Below are 27,578 nucleotides of genomic sequence, written 5' to 3'. Positions count from 1 at the left end.
CGCTCCAGCCTCTCAGCCAATCACAGCCTGACAAATGACCTGCCATCTGTTTCCACTATGCTCTGTCACTGGAGTACATTCTCCTCTTACATACATATATTTTCTTCAGACCTATATCAGTGTTTCCCCTATCATTGTATTGGCGAGGTGCAGCGCCTCACCAACGGAGCCTCCCGCCTTGCCTGAAAGTCACGCTAAATAAATTTAATTTAATTTAATTAATTTTCAAATTAAAAAATAAATAAAATCACAACAGAAATAATTTTACGTCACGTTTCTATACGCACACCCATCCACAAGCAGACAGAGAGAGGAGAATCACACTTGTACCCCCGAAAGTGAAATAAATAATTCAGCGTTAGGGTCAGCATTTTTTAAGACAGCCGGAGTCGACCACCAGTGGTGAAGATGAGTGGGTTTGCTGATTCTGAAGAGTATTGAGCAACTTATTAATATTGTCCCCACCCTCCAAAATGCTTGTGCACCCCTAAAATTTTTCAGGCGCACGCACATCCCCCCTCACCAAAGCCAGAATCCTAGGGGAAACACTGTATATACACTGAAAATAGATTTCAGATCTTAGATACATCTAGTATATATAATATTAAATGTATAAGTTGACTACATGTGCAATGTATTGTGTGAGTGAAAATATATACAAATGAGACTGTGTGAGTGAAACTATAAAAATATGAGAATAAAAATATGTGGGTATAAGAATAAAAAATAAATTAATATGGGAGTGAAAATGTATTTATGTGTACGAGGAATGCATGTAAGTAGACCAAAACGAATTCTGAGTTGTAGAATAGTCAAAGTATCATTAAAAAAAACATCAGTTTGATGCCACTTCTTGATTTTTACCGCTGAGACTCTGACGCCTGCAAGGCCATGACAGTCACGTCAAATTTCATCACGTTTCCCTGCTGTTTTTTCTTCTATGATCAGACTGCAATCACAGGAATATTGCCATTTTTATTCAACACTGTCAACTAAAATGTAAAGCATTCACCGCACTCCTCTGGCCTGCAGAGCGCCGACCAGCGGCTGAAACGCCACCCATCTCCTACGGAGACAGCGGAGGGACTGAAGGCGGCCAGCGCTCGACTCTCAGCGGAAGCCAGAAGAGCGACAGCCAATCAAAAATCATCAATCAACATCAATGTGTTGGCAACGACACGCTGACGCAAACGAGCCACAAACGTCACAGCAGCAAACACAACTAGTACAGCTCGCTCTGTTCTGACCAGAGGCGTTCCTCTCTCTCTCCCCCCCCATTATGTCTGTGTGTCGCTCGCCCTCGTATGAATACAGCAGACTATTCTTCTCTCGCTTGGCTGCAGCAGCTGTACGGATCACAGAGTGCAAAGTACACAAACACAGTGCGTACACAGTACACAATAACACACATAATACACACTACTCTAATACTACACAAACACAGTAACATTAAACAAACACAAGCATTACATCAGCAGCACATAAGCACACAGTACACAAACAAGACACTATGACCCAGTACATTATCAGTACACAAACACAAAGAAAACACAATGCAAATACTCACACACAAACACACAGAGTACACTAACTAGGTTCTGACTAGTTTTTAGGGCAAATATTCACCTTTAAAAACAGAAAAAAACTAACATATTTGTTTTTTTGTTTGTTTTTGTTTTTTTTACTTTTTATTTATTCATTTATTTGTTCAATTACATGTTTGGCAAATAAATCCTTCATTTAACGCTTGCCCTGCCTTTCAGAAGCCTAACCGCACTTGAATTTCATTGAACTGTTTTTAGCTAATATTTTCATGTCTCGTGATGGCCTGAATGTATTAAAATAACACCTGGACTTCATCATTTCAAAAGCATCATGTGATATTTGCAAAAGTGTACCTACATTTGCAAATGTAAACTGAGATATGCAAATTTGCAACGAAATAATCAAATATGATTTTGGATTTGTAACTGTATAATCATTTTCAAATGTGTACAGAGATAAATATAAATATCTATAACTATGCAATAAAGAGATATGTATCAGGACTTTGACATATATAACCAGTAGCTCATGGTTCATTTAATTTGGTTAAAAGATTTGCGTGGATTTGCAAATTAGCCAGTGTGTGAATTGTATCCTCTTCTGGTGCATCCACATTTGTGCTTAATTTTGTATGTGGAGCTGTACACCCTGCCAGGAGGGGGCGCCACTGAAACAACCATTACATGTCATGCCTCTTATGTGTCATGAAACACTGAGGTATCATGTGTGACTGTTGTTAGTTAATTTGAGGTTTTAAACCACGATGCAAGTCAAAGATCCGATTCAGAATTTAGCCAAAACTGCACACCCATTAAATAAATGCATGCAATAATGTCAGACAATCTATTTTCATCTGAAAAACCAGAACAAAAGAATTACTTAAACGTTTATTTAAAAAGAAATAAATACAAAAAGTTGCAATGTATTATGTTCTCTTCGATAAAAAAAATTAGATCTTATTTTATGAACTGTGAATGATTCTACTCAAATGCCCCTTTTCCACTAGTACCTACTCAGCTCGACTCGGCTCGACTCTACTCGGTTTAAGAGCTTTTCCATTAGGTGGTAGTACCTGCTAGCAGGTCCCATTTTAGCACCTACTCAGCCGGGGTTCCAAGCGAGCTGAGTCGAGCTGAGTCGAGCTGAAAATGTGACGTTAACGCCGTGCAGGCAACTGATTGGACAGGGAGTGATGAGAGCGACTCCTGCACGAAAACAAAACCCGACATTTAAAAAAAAAAAAAAAAAAAAACGGCAACAGCGGCCGTGCACATTGATCGTCAGTGAAGTTGTCAAAGTCGGAAAATGGCAAGCACACCGCGACCGCGGTCAAATAAAGACGTGGAAACTTTTCTGAGCTTGGTGGCGGCCCCAAGGATCCAGAGGGAGCTGGACGGTGCGCCGGCGACTCCACCCACGGCGAGGTGCTACTCAACTGTAATGGAAAACCACCTAAACCGTGTCAAGGCGAGTAGAGTCGAGCCGAGTCGAGCCGAGTAGATACTAATGGAAAAGGGCCAAAAGTGATTCATACCGATTCAGGACGCAGTCAGAGCGAGTTGTCCTATTTTATTACTTTTAGCAGATCGATGCAGTCGAGCCAGCAGAATTTATAACCAATGCGATGAATTAACCTTTATTCCTCTGATATTTGTGGGATCATTTAAGGAATTAGCATGTGCTTCTCTGTGTAACTCATTGTGTTTATAAATCATGCATTTTAGGATATTTAATTATATAAATTTAATATTTTCTAGTATTTATGTGCTGTATTTTAAATAGGAGCACATTTCTGTATTCTGTTTTTTTTTTTTTTTTTTTTTTTTGCACATTGCTTTTTGCACACTGGGCTGTACTTAGATCTTATTCTGTTGTACTTAGATCTTATTCTTTATTTTTTATTTATTTAATCTGTAATCTGTGGATACTGCTGAAAAACTGCGAATTTCCTGCGGGATGAATAAAGCATCTATCTATCTATCTCTATCTATTTATTGTGTGTTTCCTGTCTGTTTGGTCCTCTTTGGAAGTAAGTGTTTCTGGTGCTATCCTCTGGAATTTATAGTCACAATCCAAGGAACACACACACTGACAGTACACACACACACACACACACACACACACAGAGCCAGGCCCTGCAGTAGTAGCAGCAGCAGTAGCAGTGAGATGATGTCTTTGACAGAGCATTAGCATTGTTTACCAAGCAGATAAGGAGTCTTCACAGAGCCGCTGGCTGCTGGCTACCATTACATGTACACGTACACACACACACACACACACACACACACACACACACACACACACACACACACACACACACACACACACAATCCCTCTTTCGCTCTGTCAGTCTATCTGTCTCTCTCTCTCTCTGCGAATCTTTTAGCACTGTGCAACACTGACCAAAGCGATGCTGTCAACTTGACACAATGAAATGTTTATTACCAAAAATAAAACTGAGATCAAAACTAGGTGTTGGAAAATCTGTGGTAAAGGGGGAAAAACAAACAAAAATGAAACTGTGAAAATGTTAAAACTTAAATAAAGCTTTTTTTCTGCAGGTGATGGAGCCGACAATGAGGCGTTCACTGACCCGCAGGGCTGCTGGTCAAAACATTTTCCCATACACACACAGAGTTATACTCTACATTTGTGTACGTGTGTGCATACTTGTGTGTTTATGTGGTGCAGCAAATGTGTATAGGGCTTCGTGTGCATGTCTACACAGTGTGTGTGTCTACGTAGTGAGCGTGTATGTGTGTGTGTGTGTGTGTATGATTGCGAGTCTGTGTGTCGACATGTGTGAACTTGTATCTATGTGTGTCCGTGCAGTATACTGTGTGTACATGTACATGCAAATGCATATCTGTGTGTGTGTGTGTGTGTGTGTGTGTGTGTGTGTATGTGTGTCCCTGGGCTAATGAGGTGAAAGACAAACAGTGAACGCTCCACATCATTAGGGTCTCTAGCCAACAGCAAGGCACACAGAGGAGATCTCATTTACCCTGACACACACACACACATACAAGTACACACACCTACACAGACATAGAGTCAAATATATAACTACACACAACCATCACAACCCACACACACATGCACACAGATATATGGCTGATCTGAGCTAGCTAATGCTAACACAGCTACGCAGCCGTTTGCCCTGACGCTAATACACCATCGACCGCTTGTCCAGGCGACTGTACTCAAAATCAGCTACAGGCAAGTAAACATGACGCAGCACTCATGTTGATGTGACAGATACTCCTTGATAGCCCAGTTTGAGGGCTGGTTTGGAGCCAGCGCCTAATCTCGAACTAGTTCTCCACATTTCAACAGCCAAAGAAACGTCTCTCGGCCAGGAAATCAGCATCCACGGCAGCACCGGCTCTCTGCTGGTCCTGAAGGAAGAACCAACAAAGAACCGCATTGGATCTGCAGCTGGCGGCTGGTGCTGTTCTTGTCATCAGGTGAAAGAACTATGGCCGGCACCGGTGCATCCACTGTGCCCTGCGGTGTGTTTGTGAATGGGAGCCGTGGTTGGACGGTACCAATATGTCCAGGAGGAGCAGCTGGCGGAGATTATGACTGATTAGCCATGGCTGGACTCATGTCTATCATGTGTTTGAGTTGTTCCAATTCTTCAAAACAAAACTGATAATTATTGTAAATAAACTGTTACTGAAATGCACGAATGAAGCCTCTTCAATTATGAGAAATCCCCATCAAAGAAACTGGTGCTGAAACCCGGGATGAGCGAAGACAAAACAAAGTTGTGAATTAGGATTAAGAGATATAGAGAAACAATGGCTGAGGTGGTGGGAAGGTTTAGGAAGAAAAGAGGAGTAGTTCAGACTTCAGTCACTAAACCGATTACAAAGATCGATGAAGTCGTGGCAAAACAAAATCCAGAGGTGGATGGTGTTGAAGAATATCGAGACATGCTTTCAGAGAGAAAGAACTGGACAGAGACACTGAAGCTCAACTGGATGAAGAGGATCTTGAAGAGGAAACAGAAACTGCAGTGAACTATAAAGAAGTAATGGGGGTTTGAAAAACGAGAATGAGAAGGACAGATGACGCGGCCAGCGAGAGAAGCTCTCATTTTGGCAGAAATGGAGTTAAGTTCCCTAAGGTGCTATTGACTGATAATTTTCAATTGTGAGAAATCCACAACAGCTGGATTATTGATCAGATCAGTGCTGCTAACAGCTGAGTCGAGACCCTGCTGGTTATTGTAGAACGTCAATAAAAAGCGAGTCAATCATATCAGAGCAGTCGTGAAGGATCAGGCTATTTAACTAACCTATTTAACTAACCTCAGCTTGCTGAAATATTACATCAACCTTGGACGCCTTTAACAGTGAACATAGTGTTGGGTGATGTTTTGATGACTTGACTGCACCGCAGAAATAATAAAAACGTTGATAATCATTAATAATTTTACTCCAATATATTGATTTTTCAAAATTGCTTATCATACCAGCCCTAAACCGCTCAAACTGATGTCTTCAAATGTCTTCTTTAGTCTGACCAGCAGCCAAAAAAACCCACAGTATTAATTTGATAACGATATGAACGGAGAAAAGGAAGGAATCTGAGCATCTTAGTGATATTTGTGAATCGTATCAGACAATGTTTGGGTTTTTTACTTGATACATGACCTAAATTCTATCAAAGTTGCCGTCTAATTGATTAATTTTCTGTCTCTCCGCTAATCGTTTCAGTGCTTGAAACAATAAAGAAAATAAACACGTGAAGTCCGATCTGCGTGGTCACACTGAGTTGCTGTTTGAGAGACTCCATCTGAATCACATTTCAAACCACCTGCAGATGTGGTTTAAATCTGAGCCGTGCAGATCAGGTTGCATGTGGGTTTCTGCTGTTGAGGCAATTGCGGAAAAAAAAATCATCTGACTTGCACAAAAAAATAAAAAATATAAAACGTGACTGCAGCCGCCTTAATCCTGGCCACCACCAAAACTGTATCAGTGCGGTGCCGAGTTTGGTGGACTGGGCTGGGTTAATGAGAAGTGCAGAACCGTCGCACGCGAGGACTCGGTCTGACAGTATTAAGACTCAGCCGCTGTCGCCTCCTTGTTGTTCTCATCAGGGCCGAGTATCGACGGTGGTGTCGCCTTCCCTCGCCGGTTCAATACCTCTGTCCTCCGCTTCCTGTCTGCACGACACCCGACGCCACTGCTGTCCAGCCTGAGCGTGTGCATGTGTGTGTGTGTGTGTGTGTGTGTGTGTGAGTGTGTGTGTGAGTCTTGTGTCTTATGTTGCAGTATTAGCAGGTGGGGGGTTAGCAGGGATAAGGTTGCTTGTTGTTCTTTTCGCAGCAGCGTTTTTCTGAGTGATGGAATCCCTGAGAGGATTTAATGTTGGTGGCTCACTGACCATAAACACAACGAGCCGCTGTCTGTCTGTCTGTCTGCAGTGTGTGTGTGTGTGTGTGTGTGTGTGTGTGTGTGTCTGTCTGTAGACGGTCTGCGGACGGGACTGAGACAGACGGGCAGAGAGAAAGACAACACAGTTTCCTGCATCGCACAATTAAATAGATTAATAACACACACACATACAAGCAATACACACACGAGGAGTCATCTCCATTCTTACATGTGACTCACTGACCCTTGACCTCATCACGAAACATAAAAATACAATTTAACAAACCCTCCAACTCCAAATTTGCCTGAAAAACCCATCAACAACAACTCCCCAAACAACTCTAAAAAGCAGACGGTAACAGCAAAGGTAAGGTTTAGTCATCCTACGACAAATTAATATAATCACTCAAATATAACCCCTCTAACACGTCGTCATACCCATGATGCCTTCCACCTCCGTACACAGCTGACTGCCTCCTGTCACGCTTTAAAATAAGATAAGTGAGTTTTGAACCAAACTGCCTTGTTGTCCAGTGTCCTTGGAGTTCTTTTATTTGTTTAAACAAAGTGCTGGGAATAGTTCCAGCTCACAAAGTCGGCTTTTCTATCATTTTCATCAAACTAGTGGGAATTCCTCCACCCACCCCGGCTGAGCTCAGAAGACAACAGCCAATTATGAAGAAAGCAAATTGGTGGGTGGGATGGGAATAAAGTCTCTGGATGATGTAACTTCAATCTGTTATTTAGAAAGCGTGATTAAAAAAGTAATGTGCCTCATATCTGATTCTATCATTAAAAATGTCTTGAGGAGTTTGAAATTTAACTATCAGAAATTAGATTGGTATTGGAATTATACCACGGCCACGACAGCCATGGCCGTTGTTGCCCCTCGCAACCATTATACAACACATAGATCAGACCGAGCAATCTGATTGGTCAATCAGACATTTAGAATGTGCTCAAATGAGCATGACAGCATGGCTGGCTGTGCTCAAATGAAAAATACCTCATCACTGAAAATATTACTCCGCCTACATCTTACTGCCCGAGTCTGTGTGGTTTCCATGGCAACATGAAACGTTTCACTGAAACCCGCATCTAAAGCCGCTGTCAACTTTGTTAGCCTGCATAATGGACCGTTTTGTTGTCAATTTTGATTTCTTTGGTGACCTAAGTTTGGATAAATCCAGAATTTCCAGAATTTCCCTGGTTGGGATCAATAAAGTATATCTATCTATCTATAAATGGCTGAATGAGGAAGACAAGACAGAACAAAAAAAGGAGAGATACACGAGAGTGATGAGTGAAGAGCTGGATCAGCTGGAGAGGTCAGGAAATGAAGCCGGTACGGCCCGGTCAAAGTCTTGGGCCGTCAAATGTCTACAAGACTACCTGACAAACACCGGGCAAACAGCTGATTTCTCACCTGTAAGGAAAGAAGAGCTAAACAAGATCCTCTGTGAATTTTATGGAGCTTTAATTTCTATAATAAAGAGAGTGAAATGCCTCAGCAGATTCAGCACCACGGACAGTACCGACTGAGGCAGATTCAGCACCACGGACAGTACCGACTGAGGCAGATTCAGCACCACGGACAGTGCCCGCCGCGGCAGATTCAGCACCACGGACAGTACCGGCTGAGGCAGATTCAGCACCACAGACAGTACCGACTGAGGCAGATTCAGCACCACAGACAGTACCGACTGAGGCAGATTCAGCACCACGGACAGTACCGACTGAGGCAGATTCAGCACCACGGACAGTGCCCGCCGCGGCAGATTCAGCACCACGGACAGTACCGGCTGAGGCAGATTCAGCACCATGGACAGTACCGACTGAGGCAGAGTCAGCACCACAGACAGTACCTGCTGAGGCAGATTCAGCACCACGGACAGTACCGGCTGAGGCAGATTCAGCACCACGGACAGTACCTGTAGGATTTTCCACGGAGCTGAATCTGCCTCAGCAGGTGCTGTCCATGGAAAACTCTGGTACTGTCCGTGGTGCTGAATCTGCTTTTCCACGGAGATTCCATGGTGCTGAGTCTGCTGAAGCAGATTCAGCACCACAGACAGTACCTGGAAGATTTTCCACAGAGATGTGCAGCTGTAACTTTGTTCTTGTTATTAATGTGTTAATGTTATTAATTAGCCTATTAATCGTTATTATTTTGTTTAGTTTTTTTGGGTAGCCTAGGCCATTGATTTAATTAATTCGTCAATTTGTTTGCATCTGTACATTGAAATAAAACATCTGCCGGTGAGTTTATGAAAAGACAGATGTTTGTTCTGGTGACGACACTGGAAAGCAGTAGCCTGTATTTAAATGCAACTGTTAATATAAGTTGGTTGTAGATAAAGATAAGCTGTGCTGCTGAGCTGTTGTCAGAGCACCTGTTAGATTAAAAATGACTGAGAAGTCGGCAGAAGTATAACTATCAGTCCATGAAAAAATTATTTTTTCCAGCGGATATTCTAGTTACAACATGATTAAGCTAGCAAAGCTAGCAGTTTTGTGTTGCTATGTGTGGTATTTATTCAGTTTTGGGAAATCACGATGTCATAATAAGCTCAAGTTGGCTGACTGACAAGGACTAGTTACCGTCAGATCTCATGTATTCCCGCTGAAACGGAGAGAATACAAGCAAAAACTTTTATATTTTGAGAGCGAAATGCCCACAGTATGAATACATTTTGATTATACATTTTATTCTGTTGGTAATAGTTGTATAATCACATTGTATTTTGTGCGATTGTATGAAGTCATGATGTTTATTCATAGCATAGGTTACAAGTCCACACATTTTACTCAATGGCCTTGTTGCCCTGGCATGTGGCCTTAATGCCCTAAAAAAAGTGGCAACACCAAAGGCCAAAGGCCTTGTCCCTAAAATTTTGTAATTCCCACCCTGTATATCAGACTCACTCAATCACATGTAATCTCCTCAGAATATACCGGTGTGTGTGAATGTGTGCACACTCAGAGAGGATGTGCACGTGCATATATATACATTCAGTCTCAAATATGTAGTTTAGAGCGTCACATGTGTTAGGGGCAATTTTGTGTGCACACATTATACAGTATGCACTTTGCCCTGTGTGTGTGTCCATGTGTGTGTGTCCTAAATTTAAGCCCGTCACGCTGTCCTGAGCGGAGCCAGTGGACAGCTGAGCCGAGGCAGAGAAATGGCTTCAGTGATGCTGTTCCGCTCACACAGCCACCCAGATAACCAGACAAGGGCTGCAGCTATCCATTATTTTAGTAATCGAATATTTTACCAATTATTCTCTCGATTAACAGAGTAATTGGATAAAAAAAAAAAGTGTTTTATTAAAGAGCAATAATAAATATACAAAAGAAAAAATTAATGAACATTTATGCTGTTTCCTTTTAGAAAAGCCTACTTTTTTATTGCATATTTTAACAATACGTAAACATTATCTTTCAAAACAAAACCCCTTTAATACACAAAGTGCCATATTACATTCATGTAGTGTAAGCAATTGGTTAAAATTAGTGTTTCCTCCCTAATATCCAATATCTGTTTCATATTGCTGTGAAAACATTTACAAATTTCTTCATCAAACAACTGCATTTATTCACGTCTCTCACCAAAAACTGACTACATTTGAATGCATCACGATAACCAATCAACCAATAGGAAGTTAAGTGTCCACAACAGGGATTGATGGAGTCGGATCAAACTGAATCTGGTGTGAAAGAGGCTGAACTGCATCCTGAAAGACGCCGTGATCTGATTGGTCGGGGTTAAACGTGCAGCGTGGCCTCTCTCCGGGCCGAGACACAGTGAGAATCTATGTCACTGATCTCTGATCTGACATGGAGCGCATCCTGACACACACACACACACACACACACACACACACACACACACACACACACACACACACACACACACACACACACGCCGACTCTGTACCGACTGTGCTGGATGTGAACCAGACGCGAGTGTGTCGGTGTGAGCAGCCTGTTTTAGCACCCGAGGGTCAACACAGACCTTAGGAGGGACTCTGTTTCTTTAACATGCCCTTTAAAATGCCCTATTTTCACTGATGTCAACCCCGCCCAACACACACACACACACACACACAAACACACACACATCCCCAAACCCACCTACACACCAGCAGAAGGATCAGTCAGAATCCCTGTGGTGAGATGACACTGCTTACACACTTCTTAAAGGCTTGTTCACAGTGTGGGCTTAAAGCTGTGTGTGTGTGTGTGTGTGTGTGTGTGTGTGTGTGTCAGTGTTTGTATACTGTTTGTAAGGAAGTATCTCTGACTGTTTGTTAAAGTGGGGATCACCAGTCAACTCATAATTCGATGTAATCCTGATTCGGTTATTTACTGCCATACTTACTGTATATTCTAGGATTGTACCTTTTTTGGCTTCAGTTATTTGATGGTATCTGAAGCTTCTCTACCAGCTGGGGGTGGGATTGGTACTAAGACGCTTGGGTATGAGGGATTTCTGGGGGTCTCAGACAGGACCCAGTGGGTCATTACACACGGAGGGTTAAGGCTCATTTATGCTCCCTTTACCTATGAAAATGTGTCCGTCGCTGCCCACATGCTTCCATGCAGCCTTACATCGACATGTATGTTTAGCAAAAAATCCACTAGAGGGAATTTGTGAATCGCAGAAGAATTACAATTCCTACCTTGATGTGTTTTGTGCCCCACCTCTTCTGTTTGTGTCTGGACGTGGTGTGTGTATGTCTGTCAGTCGACGTACAACTTGTGTGTGTGTGTGTATGTGTGTGTGTGCTCACCCATGCTGTTGGTGGAGCTGCACCACATCAGCAGACAGCCGGTACACAGCAGGTTGAGTGCCCCGAACAGCAGGATCCTCCACGACTACAACACACACACACACACGCACACACGCACACACGCACACACGCACACAAAAACACACAAAATAATGGTAAGAAAACAAAATGTTGGACAAAAAGCCTCTTCATTACCCTGTAAAATTTGTGATTTCATTAAGAAAAACTGATTACAGACAGAAAAACATGACCCTCACTCGTATGAGTTTAATTTCCAAGGTGGGAAACGACCAGCAGCCATCAAACAAACACTTACATATTTTAACTTTTATTGACCCGAGCTCCATGTTTAATCACCACACCTTCAAATTCAAGACATTTTGTCTGCACCAGCAAGGATTCATTTAATCTAGCATTAGTTCTAATCAGAGTTTAGCGAATGTATATAATTTAAAATTAAACAGCTCTGTCATGGTTTAGTAAATTCAAGTTTAGTGGTTTAACCTTTAAACTAAGATGATGATGCTTGCTTACCAAAAAAGTCATCAAATGAACATTTTAGACTAAAAATAAGTTTGTTGTGATTTATTTTTATATAGCTTTATAGGACTGTGAATACATTTACAAAATTTTCCTGTTTTTCTCAAGCCAAACTGTGATATGAATCAAACTGTGGCATCAAAATTGAAGTACAAGCTGAACCATGAAAAAGGGTGGACTGTTACACCCATTTCAGTTTTTAAGGGCCGCAGATTTAAAGCAATATGAAAATTTAGTGAAACATTTGCCTTTATTTTACATGTATGTTCTTGAACTCAGTATATATGTAAAACCTACATACTAACACTCAGGTTCACCTGGGAAACGGATGCCTGGGAAAAGAGTCAGTCACTTTTCTCTGAACTTTCAAACCAGCAACCCTCCAGCCACATATCTACCAATCCAAAAAAAACATCAGCTCAGTACAGACGGCTGGTTGCCACCGTGCAGGAGACCTGCCATGCCGGGGATGGAGGTGTGTTTTAGGGGCCTGAGCAGGACCGGCCGTGTGGCCTGGCATGTAAACTGCAGTCTGAATCAGCTCATCACATGAACAGCAGCTGAGGGGAAGGTCACATTCAGACGATGTGAGACCAGAAAACAAGCGAGTCGCTGGAAAAGAGCAGCTCTGCTCATTAAATGATGCGTGCATGAAAACACAGGACGCATGCAGCTTCCGGAGAGACGACTCTGACACTTTTAAGACATTTATGTGCTACGTGAAAATGAATTTAAGACTTCACATGGTCGATTTTGGTAAAGTGACACTGATGGAGAATATTTTCTTTCTGCCATCAACATTATCTGCATGCTGGCTGCTCATATTATATTACTGATGACATTATCATTGCAATTTGGGGTGCATGATGCCCTCTACGATACTGCCTTGCGACGGTATGACTGTAGTTTTGCCCAAAGATCCCCTGTAAAAGGTTAAAAACATTAAGCTCTGCTGTGCAAAGACAGCAGAGCAATCAGGCAGCCATCTTAAAGCACAGCACTCTTTAATACAAATCTGAGAAAGGCTTCATATTTAATCCTGCAGGGTGACTGAGATGAAAACACATTTTTCAGCAGAGACCGGACATTGAGGAGATGTGTAGCATTTTGATAACAACCTAGCAACCACAAACATATATGAAATCATCAAATCATGAACTCTAGTTGATTTTACACCTTAGAATCCACACACAAGTCGACTCAACTCTCAAATTCAGGTGGAGACTTTAGAATGAGGGGGAAAATAAAAGCTTAAAACTAAACATCAGTCTGAGCAGAGAGAGTGTGTGTTTGTGTGTGTCAGGGAGGAGAGAAACAAGGAAGAGAACGAGGGAACGAGTAAGAGAGTGTGTGTGTGTATATGTGTGTGTGTGTGTGTGTGTGTGTGTGTGTGTGTGTGTGTGTGTGTGTGTGTGTCCTGGCCTGTCACTTCGTGTTGGAGTCATATGCCGTGGTGGGGAGCGCCGAGTGCTGTGAAATCTACAATTACTGTGGTGCGCTGTGTTATGACAGCACTGGGGCGTCTGGTGACAGCACTAGCCAGCGACAGGCATGGGAGACCCGGAGTGTGTGTGTGGGGGTGTGCATGAGTGTGTGCACACGTGCATGTGTGTGTGTGTGTGCATGTGCCTGTGTGTGCAAACAGAGAGACAGCACTCAGCCCAAAACATTCCCCACCCCCCTTTCCTTTGCATTCACACACATATAAAAACACACACACACACACACAGAAATACATGCACGTGCACACACACACACACACACACACAGCGCCTGGAGGAGAGCGGGGCAGCCAATGCTGACACTCTGCTGCCCCCCGCTGTTCGTCAGCGGTCCCGCCCGCCCGCCTGGCCGAACGCCCGGGGGTGCAGCATCAAGTCGTGCCAACATATTGAGGTTACATGTGACATTGGAGTGACAGAGCGTCAGCGCCGCCGCTCGCCTGTACAGTGGCTCCGTCATCATCATCATCATCATCATCAGGTACTGTATCAAACACGGAGTCTGCTTGCATCATCACCGAGCGCCGGGCCAAGCTGCCGCGTCATCACCAGGCGGCTGCAGTGTGACTCATTTTGGCCTCTGGTGTCATGAGATTTGTGGGGAGGGGGGCGGGCGTGGGCCGGGTGTGGGGGGTTTGTTCTGTTTTTGTGCGGGCAGTGTCATCTTAACGAGAGATTTTCAAATTACTAAGCTCAGATTCACTGAGCTGATAGAAGAAATATTTTTTATTGGTATGAACTTTTGGATGCCAATCTTGAAGATTGACAAAGATTCAAAAAGTTGAGATTCATGTTAGAATAATCACTCATATTTGTTTTGTACTTTGACAAGTTCTAGTGACATAATTAACAGTAAAATTAACCCTTTAAAACCTGAGCAAATTCATTAAATTTCTTTCAAAAACACTGATTATCATTAAACATTGAGTGATTAGCAAATCAGCAAAAAAGACCAGCAGGGGAAAAAAAATTAAATACAAGAAAATTACCAGAAAATTAGCAAAAAAAAAAAAAATAGAATTTTTTAAAAAATGAATTACAGGAAAACTTCATTTATGATCATTAAAATGATATATTTAAGCATCAGATCAGTGAAGGTGGATCGTCATCAGATTTCTTGTGTTTAAATGCAAGTGAAAGGAATCTGAACGCAGCCCGAGGATTTCAGAAGCATCCTCATGTGAGACCCCCTGGAGGCCCCTCAAGGGCCCCTAGGGGTCCCCAGACCCCACTTTGAAAACCACTGGTCTAAACCAAGTTGAAACCCGCAGCACACTGCCAAGTCCCGCCTTCAGCGGTGAGGAAAACAAAACGTCCTCTCCTTCCTCCTCTTCCTCTCCTTCCTCCTCTTCCTCGCAGATCCGAAGCGTTGGGGCTGTGTGTGTCTCCAGGGTGGCCGTGTTCTCCTCTCAAAATAAACCTCCTCCTTACATAATGGATCGCCGGCTGCCTGCGAACACAGGCAGAGGAGTTTTCCGACTCGGTTGCTGCAGCTCGGCTGGAACAAGGCAGACGAGCAGGAAAAAGACGGCCACGTCTTCCCACATGAAGCCTGGTGGTTTCTCTGCTCCTGTGACGTCCTGCTGCCTCAGTCCTCACCAGAGTCACCAAAACACAGCTCTGTACATTCAGCTTCCCAACGTCTGATAATTATGTTATGATGGAGGGATGGAGTTTATTTTCAACATACTCCAACTGTTTGGGGTTATTAATTCAATGTCCGACAGTGACAGTCCACTGCAACTTTCCTGGCAGCTGGTCAGATTCACACATCTTCACAACTTCAAAGTGTCCAGTTACTATTTACAGACGCTGTTACAAACACAGGCCAGTTTGGTGCAAATTCTTGTTTTTCAGTTTCCTTTTCATAGTTCTGGGTGCTGTGCACTACAATTTTAAACACTGATTAACTTTTTATTTGCACCAGTGTTGACTCGGTGCACCACTGAAGAGCCTAACTGGAATCGTGATTTTGTCTGTCTGCTGCTCGGTCAGCCCACAAACATTTCCCGACCCTTCGACGACCACAGTTTCATCCTAGGAGGCTGAAATTTGCCATGGAAGTCGTGTGTATATGTATATGTGTGTGTGTATGTGAAGGTGTGTGTTTGTGTTCATACCAACTAGTTAAAATGGGGCATAGCAATGAGACTCAGCAGAGGTTCCTTTTTCAGCGGTGTGGGTGAAGCCCCACCTTTCGTTCTCCTGGTCCATTCAAATCTGTCTGTTCATTGGTCAACACAGCCGTGCCCACCCTATGGCAACTGGATCTTTCTACCTAAGAGGCTAAAATTTGCCATGGAGGTCAAGTGTTTGTGAGTGTGTGGGTGCATGCACGTGCGGATGCATGCACATATGTGGTCACAGCGAATTTGCTCTCGTTTTGTTTTTTTCTCAGCGGGCCGCCACCATGCATTAATGGGAAAACCTGACATGTGCTGGACTTGAATGAAGTGATTATCATTCTCAATGTTATTCTCATGCTACATTTTACTATCAATTACAGGCCAAACAACAATGAAGACTTCTGAATTTCACCTCAGTAATTATAACTGCATAGCTGTAATAACAGCAGAGGCATGCAGCTTGTACACTGACTGGATGCGTAACAACACAAACAAACCTATTAAAATGCACTACAGCTACATGTGCTCTCTCCATAGAGAGGGAAATCACCAGCAGCCACATGTTTGGGAGCTTTGGCTCTGACTGGAGAGTCGATCTACTCCACTACACCTTTATCTGCTTCAGCAGGTGATCAGCCATGAGCTGGAAGTCCTGTTAGAACAATAAAGATGTTAACCAGCCAGGCAGGCTGACAGCGAGCAGCCGGGCGGAGCCACACTGCAGGAAACGCAGCAGGACAGATGGACGTCTGCCACTTAATTCCTAAAGAAGGGATTGAACCCTGCCAGGTACGCTGAGGATGCAGCCTGCAGCCGCAGGATTCAACTCAGCTCAGATCCACAGACATATACCATTAATGTGAAACAACACTGCATCAAACCTGGTGATTTTCTGTTGAATATCGCCAAAAAAACACTTACTGCACACCACATCTCATCGTTGGGGATGCTTGAAAATTTGTCATCCGACAGAAAAGATGACTACTACAGTATATTCTGAAAGAACAGCCAAAGCAGTGATAAAACATTTTGCATTTTCAAGTGCTACTTGGTGAATGATACACAATATGAATTTACCCGTGGACTCTTGACAATCACAAAAGGATCCTCAGTTTTCCTCGTGTCCACTGAGGTTTGGACGTGTGCCGATAAGCAGCTAAACCTACAGATTGGTACAGCCTAGTGTGACATTTGCTTCCAAACAAAGAGAGATAAAAGTATGTACTGTAAATGTGCTTTGGCAACAAGTGTACTTGTATTTCATGCCAGCCCGTCTGAACTGAGCTGAATTGAAAGAAAGGCACGTATCGGGGCAGGATCTGGCCCGGCAGACGTCTTAATGTGCCAACATCAACCGAACACCTCGCTAATCCCACACATTAAGCTCCGACCGTGAAATGTATACCGCAGCCTCATCATTATCCTCCGTTAAGATGTTAAAGAATTCAGCATGCGACCGCTGATGGACAAACACACAACAGACGCACCGACAGGCAGATAAGAGTTTTTACAGTAGCCAGCGTCTTTTTGTTGCATTTCTACATCATGACGCTGTGGATAGTTTGCATGTAACTCACACTCTCTGCAACTCTAATCCGTACAGTAACATATTTATTTACACACAGATTAAGTCTGCCCTACATTTTAGCAGAAAGCGGGCTCCAGATGAGAGTTTAGATCATCATATGTTTGTAGGACCGGGCCGGTTTTGCTGCCAACAGGCAGGAACAGGCACTGAAGTGGAAATACATATTACAGGAGGGAAAAAACACGCACTACTTTCAGCTGCACATCTTCAAAATTACTCCAATTCTCACAGCTTCAGGTTAATTCTTTTTTGTCAAGGTCAAATATTTAGAGAGCACTTTAAAAACAAACCATAAATATATGAATGCATAAATATGTAGTGCACACATACATTGCTGCATATCATTATAGAATGCAAAACACTTCAGGAATCACTGCATTAGGCTATGTTTTTGCCTATCGCTACAGTATTGTTTTTATTTTTGAGGCCCACACTGATATCCAGTGTCTTCACACTCATAATGGATGTTACCGATATGCATTTTTCAAGAAAAACAGCGCAAAGTACATTACGCTTTTCTGACCGGCCTGACAGAAGAGAATTAGGCTCTCCTGTTCTGCTACTACTAAAAATTGGGAGGTCACACTGCGTCAACTACTAATGCAATTCATCATGAAACTAACATTTTTTTGTCAATTAATCAATTGATCAGTTGGCATATAAAGTGTGGAAAACAAAGTTAAAGTCTGATGGGAAGTGATCAGACCCCAAGGTGACATTTTCACATCTTCCTTAGTCTGGACAGGGGCAAAAAAACACACAAAAAATTAATTTTATTAAGATATGAATAAGAAAAGGAAGGCAATCTTAGCATCTTCATGAACTTAGAGAAGTGGCTTTTTTACTTGACGAATGACTGAAACAATTCAACTCATTAATCAATTAACTGTTTCAGCGCTAGTTTCAGTGAGGAGTCTGAGTGTCCTGCGAAGTCTGAATGCTGTTTCAGAGGATTTCACATCCTGACACAAAAAAAAAAATTAAGGGAAACGCTGAGTGTGTCAAATTTTCAATTTGAAGACAACTAACATCAGCACAAAATATCAGCTGTCTCCGGTCTGGAAATAATCAGCATCAGCCTAAAAAAAGAGCCCTGCACCAGTCAAACAGCACTTCAAATCAAATCAGAGAATAAGGACCTTGACGATGTCCAGTTTTCTGTCACGACACCGAACGTAACGGGAGACGGGAGGAGAAGGGAAGAAGGTGACGCCGTGCTGAGGAAGCACATCTCAACTTTCACCGGCTTGAACTGTGTTTGGTCCCTAAGCCGTGTACAACACCGTGTAATCCAATCCTCCGCTCTATGGGACGCCAAGAACCCCCCTCCTGGTGTATGGTCAAAGTGGATTACAGTACAATAACCCTGACACACACACACACACACACACTAAAACACAATGATGTCCATGATCCTTTCAAGTTCATTATCATGTCTGCAGTGTTTTCTCTGTAATCACATGTCAGAGTGCTGTCTGCTGTCTGGGGGGATTTTTAGTTTTGGGCGCACATCTGGCTGTGTTTTGTTCCAAACAGGTTATTGTTCCGGCACTAAAATATTTTAGGGACTTTATTTTTGGAAAAACATTAAGTCTGGGCATTAGGCAAAAATGTTTTTTGTGGTTTTTTGTGTTTAGTGAAAAATTAGGACAAATTCCACTGTTTTTAAAGCAGTTTAGTGTTGTTGATGTGGTGGAACATTAATTTAACGCCATTATTTTCAGTTTCTGAGGCAGATCACCGCCTGCAGTCACAACTCACCTCAAACTCCAGGCTGTTATCTTTGTCTGAGAAATAGCGTGAGAAAAAACCAGCAACCACCCACCAAATGCTGGGAAATGAAGAATCAGCACTGAATACGTTGAAGATGGCATGATTTTGTGCTTCTGGGGCTGATTTTAAAACATTTTGAGAGGTTACTGTGGTATGTGACACACGATCAGGACATAATCGACTCGGTGGTTAAAGCACTCCTTTGAAATGCAGGGACACAAGAGCAGGCTTTTAAAACTTGCAAACAACAGTTGCCAGCACATCAGTAAAAAAAAAAATAATAATAATAATAAAATAAAATAGTAAAGACGGACAAGAAAAATACCCCCCAAAAACAGCATGAAAAACAAATCAAACAAAAAAGAAAATTAGTAAAAAAAAATTACCAAAACATCATTTAAAAAAGCGAAGATTTTTATAAGAGAAATTATCCCCCCAAAATAGAAAAAAAAAACCAGAAAAATTGCAAGGAACAGTCTTCTTGTGATTAATCGCTTCACTCAGCCCGGTCTAAAGTTTCTCTCCTGCTGATGTACAATGGCCTGAGTGTGTATAAGGGAAAGGTGCAGCGCCCTCTACTGCCAGGAGGTAAAAAAAGGAGCGCTTGATTTGATATCCTAAGCAAAGTCCATTCCCGCCAGAGCAACACTGCTAAATGAAAATCAGTCTGTGTCTATTTTCAGGGATTCATGATCGTGGGAAACCAAAGTGATGACTGAAAATAAAGTTTCATTCATGGTGCAGCCCTGCTATCCAGAACAAAGTCATCTAGACTCCAACTGGAGGCTGGATGCGTTCTACTCCATTCTATTCTGGAACAGACCAGAATAGAGTAGAGTAGAGCAGCAGAACAGACTGTAACAGAGCCTCTAGCGCTGACCAGAGATCAGTGTGTGGCGCTGCTGTAGCTTTCACTGGAACACGGTGACCTACTAGGAAAACTGGATTACTGGAGGTGTTCAGGTGCTACGCTGCGTATAAGATAGAAAAAAAATCTAAACAGATTAGGCCATAATGAGATTATTATAAAGCGAGGATACTCCCACCAGGACTTCCTGAGACAAAACCAGGAAGTGGTTTGATCATGACGACCGGGCGGATTTGGCTGATCGTAGCCGAGAAATCAATCAATCTTATAAGACGAGAAAAATATCTGTCAGAGCTGTTTTGAGCGAGAGCAGAGTGAGTGAAAAGGTTTTGATGCCCCAGTTCATACAAGCTACAGTTCACACACACACACACACACACACACACACACACACACACTTACCCGTCTATCTGAGGCCACCAGTCTGAATTCTTGCAGGAGTTTCCCAAAGATGGATCTGTGTGTTTTCCGGAATGGATGAATGGTGCCCTGCGGGGAAAAAAATACAAATTACTATAAAATGTTGAACAACAGAAAAGAGCACAAATTTCACTCTGACAAAGAAATAATGAACTGCAAAAATAAAAAATATGAACATGTGTCTATGAGACTCATGCGTTCCTGGCTTAAATGAGTAATTAGAGAGAAAAATGAGAAAGTGAAGAGAAAATCTGTTTCTGGCCTGAAAATAATTCTGTGTTTTCGTCACAAATTCAATTTAGACTGATTGAAAGCTAATAAGATTACAAAATGAAAATTTAAATTTGGGATATTAGGTCAAAGTGTGTGGCTGCTGAGTGTCACAGAGCATCAGAGGAGAAGACGAGAAGGGTGCAAAGCTTGACCTACAGCGCCATCAAGTGGTGTGCTGGTATATAACACTGTTTTGGGACATACACTTGTATAACAACATATCTCCAGAGACAGATGGAGGAATTTATTGGCGCAATAAAACCGAAGAGTGGAAACATTTTTGCTGACAGTGACTGGTGGAGTCACTTTTTTTTTGCAAGACAAACTAATGTTAAAATGTGAAACCAGCTCCAAATGAGACTCATTTTCCTCACCAAGTGACAACAATAGATAGATAGATAGATTTACTTTATTGATCCCAGTCTGGGAAATTCTTAAAACAACCTGGCCACTGGTGGGGTGACACTGTGATTCTAATATAACTCATCATTACAGGCACTGATCAGACCACATACTCAGCTTGGAAATACAAAAATTCAGTTGTTTTATTTAAAGACGTTTTCCCAAAACCTTGTGTGTAGTCAAATCTTAAAAGAAAAAACAACAACTATAAAAGACCAAACAGAAATCTAATGTTTGTTTTGATATATAACAGGTTAGTCAGCAGCTACAGTAAATGCTATTTGTTTCTGGTCTCTCCTAAAAAAAAAAAAAAAAAACATCTGTTTCAAGAGAAGAAACTGGTTTGTTGCTGTGCAAAATAGTAAAAAATCCTGCTTTGAGCTTTACTGGCAAAATGTAAAAATACACCATTTCATCAGTGTTGATCACAAAGTGGAGCTACAACAGCAAAACACACGCAATACACGATAACTGAGATGCTGTGGAACTGATGTTATTTCCCAGATTACTTCAGTATGTTAGAAGGTTTCAACAGTGTCCTGACCACGTGACAAACAGTAACTTCAGGTCAAAAAACAAACAGCAGAAATGTGAGCTTTTCATCCAGATTTAGCTAAGCAAGCAACCACTTGAATCACAACATAATAACAATAATAATATTATAATAAACTTGATGTGATCAGTAAAATCTTAAATCAATTCCAAATCAAACAGGGAGCCAGAGGAGAGAAGAAATGTGATGTGATGTCGTCTGTTAAAATCAATGAGAAGCCGAGCTGCTGCTTTCTGAACCAGCTGGAGGCGAGAGAGTGACTCTTGGTCGCAAATGTCTGGCAACAGGCTTAATAGAAAATGCGTAAAGAACACGCAATCAAAATGGTGCAGGTCAAAAAAATGTAGAGAAAACCAAACACTTCTCACTGCCTGAGGAGAATTAGACTCTCCTTGTACTTCACATTAGCAGACAAGAGACCAAGGCCACTCTCAGCGAGACTGATACGACGCATATGATTTCTGATTTTGTGTTTTTGAGGTGAAGATAATTTTGTGCCATCCCTCAGGTGAAATCACTGAGACAGTCTCCAGCAGCAGCAGCAGTTAGGCTGTTTGGGTCACCGGCTCTCAGTGGAAGATAAATCTGTGTGTCGTCTGCACAGAAATGAAGAGGAGACCCTTTGACACTGAATGATTGGGCCAAGTAGTAGCATGAGACGGAGAGTAGAGGTATCAAGATATTTAAAGTTGTACTATGTAATTATGAGATATTAAACTCAGAGAGGTGTAAAAAATCCTACAGTTTATATAAAAATATATTATATTGTTTGTAGAAACAGTCTATCCTCAGGGGAAAAATGGGGCCCGGGGCACTGACATGTACCAGTTCACTGTTGTTGTTAATAATAGCAGGGGAGGCAATTTTATTTATGATTGACAAAGGCATCTTCTAGGCTTTTGATTGATTTTTACAGTGTTCAAACATGATGTTTTTTGATTTATTACATTTTTAAAAATGCATGTAAAATAGGGGCTTTGCCAATGTAAAATGTTTGTCAAAACTGCGCAGTCCACCTGTGAGTCACCTGTGCCTCTAGATGGCAGTGTCACCACAGCCATCAGTGCAATGTCTTGACAGACTGCTTGGCTGGATCCCAGCCGCCAACCCAGAGGAGGAAGTTTTATCAAAACAGAAGAAGAAAAAAATGGCACACACTTACCAAGACGTAGGTGTCGTGCTCATGCTTCTTCCTGTGCAGGGGCACGTCTGTGGAGGAAACCAGACATCACTCTCAACATGGCATCACAATAACATACTGACAGCCTCCGTGTGCAGGAAACTACAGTTTGTCCTGTGAGAAGGGTTTCATGTTAACAGTTTGGTTTTTTTACTGCCTCAAGCGGAGGAGCTCAACTATCTGGGGCTCCTGCTCACGAGGGAAGGTGTAATGGAGCAGGAGAGCAACAGGATGATTACTGCAGGTGACAAAGGCAATAAATCAAAACATATCCTGATATTCATGACACTCGGTATATTGCAAAATGTTTAAAATCGAAAATGCCACATTACTCATTAGAGGTTCTTGCAACTACTACAGATGCAGTTATGTTACAGGTGAGGTTTTGTTGGTACAGGTGTGTGTATGTTTGCTGAGGGCTCTAAAGCAGAGGGAAGCTTCTTGAAGATTATAAATGTCATGTTGGAGTTCCTCAGTGTCCAAAACAACTGACACAATGCGTGTGAAATGTTGATATTTCTTATATCGTTTGTAAATCTGACCGAGACTGAGCGGAAAGAAGCAAACGCTCAAAATAAGTTCAGAAACACATCATCATGTTAACTTCGTGTTTAGCCGCTTGTCCCCATTCAGTTTAGAAAAGTCATGAAATATGAAGCAGAAAATGATGTTAATCGTGTGTTTAAAGACGTTACACACTGAATGGGTTCAAACTGACTCAAAATACAAAAACACGGTTGATGTTTTGGGCTCAGAGGCTCGGTCAGCTGATCGAAGGCTAACAGTTAGCCTGGTTAGCCGGCAGCAGCTAGCCGACATCAACAAAATAAGATTCAAACAGTCAAAATAAGAATCTTATTAATCTGAGTTAATGTGGCTTTCACAAACAACCTTAGTGACAGTGTTAAACCGAGAGAGGAATGAATGGAGACTCAGCGACAGCCAAGCTAAGCTAAGCTAAGCTAAGCTAAGCTAACTGACACGTTAGCGTTAGCCGGAGCCGCCTGTGTAGCAGTTAGCCGTTAGCCGTTAGCTCGTTAGCATAACAAACCTGAGTCCGTGATGCTGATGACATCCACCGACACCATGTCAGGTTTATCCAGCGGGCCCACCTTCCTCTCCGTCACCCCGGACGGCACCACGTCCGGCTTCGGCCCGAACTTCCTCGGGTAAAAATCCCCGACATTGTGGTAAGCCAGACCCGAAGAAGACGTGGACATCAGCCCGTCCATCGCCATTTTGGACTTCCTGCCTACTTCTTCTTCTTCTTCTTTCCCTCGCGCTTTCCTGCAGTTCACATACATCTAATCCAGGTGTTAGCGCCCTCTGTGGTCTGGAATGAAAAACACCTCAGTCCAAACCTATTTCACCGGTCAGTTTTTTTTTATCTTATTTTATTTTTTGGTTTATTTAATTCAAATCAATTTAATTTATATAGCATCAAATCATTTTCCAACCCCGTTCACCTTGTTTTTCCCTTAAATAAACCTCAAGTCCAACTCTGCAAAATCACATTGGTATTTTGTTTCCCCATGCCTCAGTGAAGCTCCTGCTAAAGCTATTGCCTTTATTGAGTGAAATACTCAGTAAAGGCAATTATGAATTACATGAAATTAAACCAATCTCTGTGTCTTGACTGCATAGAAATAAACATAGAAAATACTGGGATAATTAAAGGAAAAATACATGCAAATGGAGTTGCATAATGTCTGCAAACTGAGTTGGAGGGGTTGGGTTTAACATAGAGAGGGAGCAGAAATATGATGAAATTTTCATGATGTATGGAAATAAAATGTTCCTGTAACTCTGAGGCTAGCTAAGGGGAAATTTGAGGGGAAATGAGGGATTAAAAAGCGAGCTGATGTTGCTGTTGGTGTGCAGGTGAGGTGGGCGACTGGAGGAACCACTTCACAGCAGAGCAGAGCCAGGAGATGGACCGAGCCTTCAGCAAACAGCTGGCAGGAACCAGGCTGGGAGCCCGACTCCACTACCAGCAGCACTGCCAGTAGGACGCAGGGAGGACGCACAGCTTTCACACATCACGCACCGCCAAGATGGTTTTTTTCTCCTTAAACAAATCTAAAATAAAATCTGAAAATGTGAAGTCGGGGTCGTCAGACTTTTTAAAGCTAAGCGTTTGTCAAAAAGTAGTTTAGCTCAATGGGATATGTACTATTGCTGATTTATATGATGAGGGTGTGTTTATGTCATACTCTGACGTGATAAGAAAATATAATCTTGAGAGGAATGTCCAATTTTTCAACCTTTCTGGAGGAAGATTTTGGAATATTTGAGTAATTGGCTGGGAAAGAAATTACCACTGTCCCTGGCTATCTCCAAGATTATGTCTATGAGGGAACAAAACCCAAATAAAAAACATATCAAGTGGAGGATTCTCAGTCATCACGGCTGGAATCATAGTGGCTGCTGGGACAATACTTAGATATTGGATCAAATCTCCAGAATTAAAAGAATGCGTAAACATCATGATAAAAGTCGTGTGGCTCCGGTGGTTATTTCCTGGGATCTCTGCTGCCATCTGCTGCTCAAAATGTGGAACTGCAGCTGCAGATTTAGGAAACTGGATTGAGCATAAATCCATCACCTGTTTGCTCATTTCTATGGTGATGGATGGACACGTTGTATTACAGTGGTTTTAAAGGTGGGGTCCAGGGACCACCAGGGGACCCTGAAGGGCTTCCAGGAGGTCCTCAGCCGGATAGCTTAATCTAAAGTCAGAGTGAGCAGGATTTTCTTAAAAAAACAAAAATAATCCTCTGCATTATGACTGTGAGCCACTAGCAGTGTGTGTTGGTGTGTGTGTGTGTGTTGGTGTGTGTCTGCCCTCAGCCTGGATTTTCTTGTTTTGCTGTGCTCAGGACTCTTCTGGGCGTTGGCCTTTGGCCTGTGGGTGTGGAGCTCCCAGCCAATCACAGCGCAGCATGGTGGTAGATCGATACCACGACAGCCAATGGAGAGCGACAAAAATCAAATTTCGTTCCACAACAAGAGTGAACCTGGGGTTGAGCTTTCACCTGCTGGTGAGCACTGAGGGAGAGGAGGATGAAGAGCGACGCCACGCTGGCCTGTTTCCTGTTGGACAGGAAGTTTTTTTCCTACGACGACGATGGAATGATGTAATATTCATTTTGTCACCATCCTATGAAAGGAAAACTCGCTGCTGGCGGTTAGCTTCTGGAGGGAGGAGGAGCCAGATTTGTTTTGTTTATAAACCACAACAACAAACCCTGCTCACCCTGCCTTTACCTGGAATCTAACTCACTCAGTCACAGTGTAGACCCGATTTAAACCTGACGGTAAAACCAGAGTCTCACCTCTTTGAATCCACTGCCTCTGGAGTTTAAGTACAACATCAAGGCAATTTCATAATTAACACAAACCAAAATATCTTTTCACGCCAGAGTCTGCAGGGTAAGATCACTTCTAGCTGAAGGTCCAGAGGATGGAAAAGTAAAAACACAAAACAAAAAACGAGCTTGTCAAGTGGCACAGTGGTGAGGCCCCGGGCTGGACGAGCGACGCCCAGAGAGACAGAGAGAGAGAGTGAGAGAGAGAGAGAGAGAGAGAGTGGGAGAGGAGGAGAATAGAGAAAGATGGAGTAAAAAGGAAAATGCTCGTGAGACAGGGAAAGGGTGAGAGACATAAGAAGAGAGTGAGTGAGGACGGGGAGAGCAAGAGAACGAGAGCTCATGAGTGTGTGTGTGTGTGTGTGTGTGTGTGTGTGTGTAACCCTATCCTCTCCATATGGCCTCCAGCCTTGAGATCCTTTCCCTTTTCAACATCTGCTAAGTTTTAGGTAAATGACTCTGTGCAACATGAACATTACTGAGCCTCAGTGCTGCTCATTACACCACAGAGCTGCTGGTTTTTTTTTCTCTTTATGATGAACGAGGCAAAAATCTGCCTCCGTCACCGGCCTGAGCGCTGCAGAGCTGTGTGTACATGCAAATGAAGCAGCTGAAAAACTTATGATGGTGTGTCTGTAGATTTATTCAGAAAAGTAAAAGTTAAAATTGTGATAAAGTAGATTACTGCAGGCGTGTTTCCATCAAGCCACTTTTTATGCAGTTTCAAAATGGAAAATGGTGGAAATCTGTCCCCAGACACTACAACTTTTTAAGCAAATGGCAAAAATCTCAATTTTAACAAGTCATTTAGTCTCAAATCTTATTTTTTTTTTTTTTTTCAAATGGGTGAAAAAAATCTGCCGGTGGGATGAGATAATCCTGCTTATTTCCAATGCAGTTTCACTTGTTTCATTGATTTTTAAGGCAAGTAGTTTAAATATGTAGAAAAACAAGGCAGAAAAAAATAAATCAGATAGATAAATATTGAGAAAATGACATTTGATTCAAGAAAAGTTCTGGTCACAAGTTGATCAGCGTCAGAAACAGGTGGGATTACAGTCTCTCATCCCACTGGCAGATTAGTATCTTATTTGATCAAAAAAACAGGATTTGAACAGTGAAGATGAGACTGAAGGATATCTTTGAATATGCACACTCCAGACATAAAAACCAAATGGCAAAATCTGATGTAGCCTGACTGTCGGCTGTGGGCATTTCCACTGTTTCCTGTGTCGTCTCGTGGAAAATGTGAACAGA

At 42.4% G+C, this 27,578-nt stretch overlaps 1 protein-coding gene across 1 annotated transcript in view; it reads right to left on the bottom strand.

Moving 5' to 3' along the window:
- The window catches only part of slc30a6 (solute carrier family 30 member 6), a 78,286-nt gene extending 54,095 nt beyond the window's left edge, over positions 1 to 24,191 (bottom strand). Inside the window, exons 1-4 of the mRNA XM_030071255.1 lie at positions 24,005 to 24,191; positions 22,936 to 22,982; positions 20,528 to 20,614; positions 11,729 to 11,813 (exon numbers count right to left, since the gene is read on the bottom strand). Of these exons, the coding sequence (XP_029927115.1) occupies positions 11,729 to 11,813; positions 20,528 to 20,614; positions 22,936 to 22,982; positions 24,005 to 24,191 (406 nt within the window). The remainder of the gene's footprint in view (positions 1 to 11,728; positions 11,814 to 20,527; positions 20,615 to 22,935; positions 22,983 to 24,004) is intronic.
- Between the last annotated feature and the right edge of the window lie 3,387 nt (positions 24,192 to 27,578).

The sequence above is a fragment of the Myripristis murdjan genome, chromosome 15 (assembly GCF_902150065.1).
Source record: "Myripristis murdjan chromosome 15, fMyrMur1.1, whole genome shotgun sequence".
NCBI lineage: Eukaryota > Metazoa > Chordata > Actinopteri > Holocentriformes > Holocentridae > Myripristis > Myripristis murdjan.
This window is presented reverse-complemented; position numbering and strand designations above follow the sequence as displayed.